Source organism: Fukomys damarensis, unplaced genomic scaffold (genome assembly GCF_012274545.1).
Source record: "Fukomys damarensis isolate Sample0158 unplaced genomic scaffold, DMR_v1.0_HiC HiC_scaffold_37, whole genome shotgun sequence".
In the NCBI taxonomy this organism is placed as follows: domain Eukaryota; kingdom Metazoa; phylum Chordata; class Mammalia; order Rodentia; family Bathyergidae; genus Fukomys; species Fukomys damarensis.
Window position 1 is genome coordinate 735,657 of NW_022900949.1, and position 1,939 is coordinate 737,595.

At 58.7% G+C, this 1,939-nt stretch overlaps 1 protein-coding gene across 1 annotated transcript; it reads right to left on the reverse strand.

Annotated features, from left to right (window-relative positions):
* Nucleotides 1–846: 846 nt before the first annotated feature.
* Ocel1 (occludin/ELL domain containing 1) lies at nt 847–1,939 on the reverse strand (the record flags this gene model as incomplete). Its single annotated transcript, XM_010644369.2, has 5 exons — nt 847–1,000; nt 1,085–1,138; nt 1,224–1,389; nt 1,577–1,782; nt 1,883–1,939. Coding segments are annotated over 5 exons (606 nt in total), but the record flags the coding sequence as incomplete, so codon positions are not given.

A 1,939-nucleotide genomic window follows, 5' to 3' on the forward strand; every position in this document is an offset into this window, starting at 1 on the left:
CTCGGGGGTTCCACAAATGCCGAATCTTAGAGGGGGCCTGGGAGTGTGGGGGTTGGGCCCCTTCCAGTGGAATAAACGAGGGACTCATGGGCATGCCTTGTCCCCACCAGGGCCAAAGGCACAGTTGGGTTCCTGAGCAACAACCCGTTTCACAGCTTCATAATGTCTGTCATGCTGCCCGCTCCCCACAAGTGCTAAACTACTTTTCCTACAAAACCCGATCCATATGGCCCATTCTGCAGAAAAACATTGTGAACCTTCCTGGTTCAAACTGTTGTCGAGCTTTCTGTCACTTGCCTGGCCAGGTGGGTGATCCTGCATGTTGGCCCTTCGGCTTCAGATCCAAAGTCCTCTGGGGACTCTGAGAAGAGGGAGCTTCGGGGACAAATGGGGACTGAAACCTCACCTGAGGATCTCAGGTAGGGCTTGATCCAAGAGTTTTGAAAGCATCCAGGGAAACTGCTTTAATTTCAGTCTCCTAAGTCCAAGGCCCTGAACAATGCCCTTTACTGGGATCTCTCTCTTTTTTTTTTTTCGGTTTTTTGAGACAGGGTCTTGCTATGTAGTTGAAACTGACCTGGAACTCACTATGTAGCCCAGGCTGGTCTCAACTCCCAGCGATCCTCCTGCCTCAGCCTCCCCAGTGCTGGGATTACAGGCGTGCGCCACCACGCCTAACGGGATCTCATTTTTTTTTTCCTCCCCTGGAAAACAGAAGAGACTTTTGGTGACAACTAGGTTGTCAGGAGTGTTAGTTGGCCACACACAGTGGGCACGGTGTTTATTCCCCTGGGACAGACCATAGTCCCCTGGTGAAGGCCACCTGGCCAGTTGGGGAAGCAAGAGTGACAGCCTCCTGTGTCCAGGTCAGGGAAGCTCAGAAGTACACCGGGCCCTCGCTGTCTGCATGGTCATCAAATTTCTGAATTTGGGTCTTGAGGTGCCTCAGTTTACCCTTTAGGTAGTGACAGTGCGCCTGCTTGTGTAGGAAGCCCGGGTCCTGGGAGGGCGGGAACCATGGCTATGCCTCAGTCTCCCCTCTCCCCGAGGCGTGGCAGTGCCAAACCAAGGACCCCCGCCTCACCGAGCGCTTCTTCTCCAGCTCACGCCTGACACGGGCAGCTGCCTGGGCCTGCTCCTGTGGGGGAGGGGACGAGGACACATCGGAAAGGAGACTGGGGGGGAGGGAGGCCTCCCAGGGGCTGCCCTTGCGCCCGCCTCACCTGGCCTCGGGGCGGAGGCAGGGAACGCAGCAAGGACTCCAGCTGCTGCAGCTTGGCCTGGGTGGCGCCCACCTCGCGCTGGAGCTTCCAGAGCTCTGCATACTGGTCCTGGAACACAGCCACATAGCGGCTCCGAGCCCTCTGGCTACTCAGCGGTGGGTACTTACTAGGAGATCGAGGGGGCCAGAGTGTGAATGAAAGTAACTGCACCCTTCTTAATCTAATTTGTTTCTAGATTCCAAAGGTGCCCTTTTCCGCATTTGATAAAACTCTTATTCACCCAGAAGAGCCCGGCTTCAATGCCCCTTTCCTATCTATCCTTAGGCATGGAGAACCACAGGAGGGGCACTCACAGCTCGTAGTCGGGCACAGGGCGAGGCCTGCGCTTCTGCTCCCCAGGCCCGGCTGCATCAGATTTCCTGGCACCCAGGAGGGCCAGGGCGGGTAGCTCATCCTCAAATACAATCTTCCTAGGCCGAGCCTGGTGGGGTGCGGGCGGGGGCGGGGGCTGGCACGGAGGGCGTCGGGCGCCGGCCCTGTGCCCTGGAGACACCAGTGTCTACAGACGCGGAGGGAACCGTGGGGTTTGGTTACCGGGCGTCCGGAAGTGCAGTCCCCAGCGAGGAGGGGTTGAAGGCTGGGCCTCGGGTCGCACTCACCGGGGGACCGGGGACGGGCGGGCTCCCCTGGGAGCGGCGGGCCTGAGGGCGCTCGCG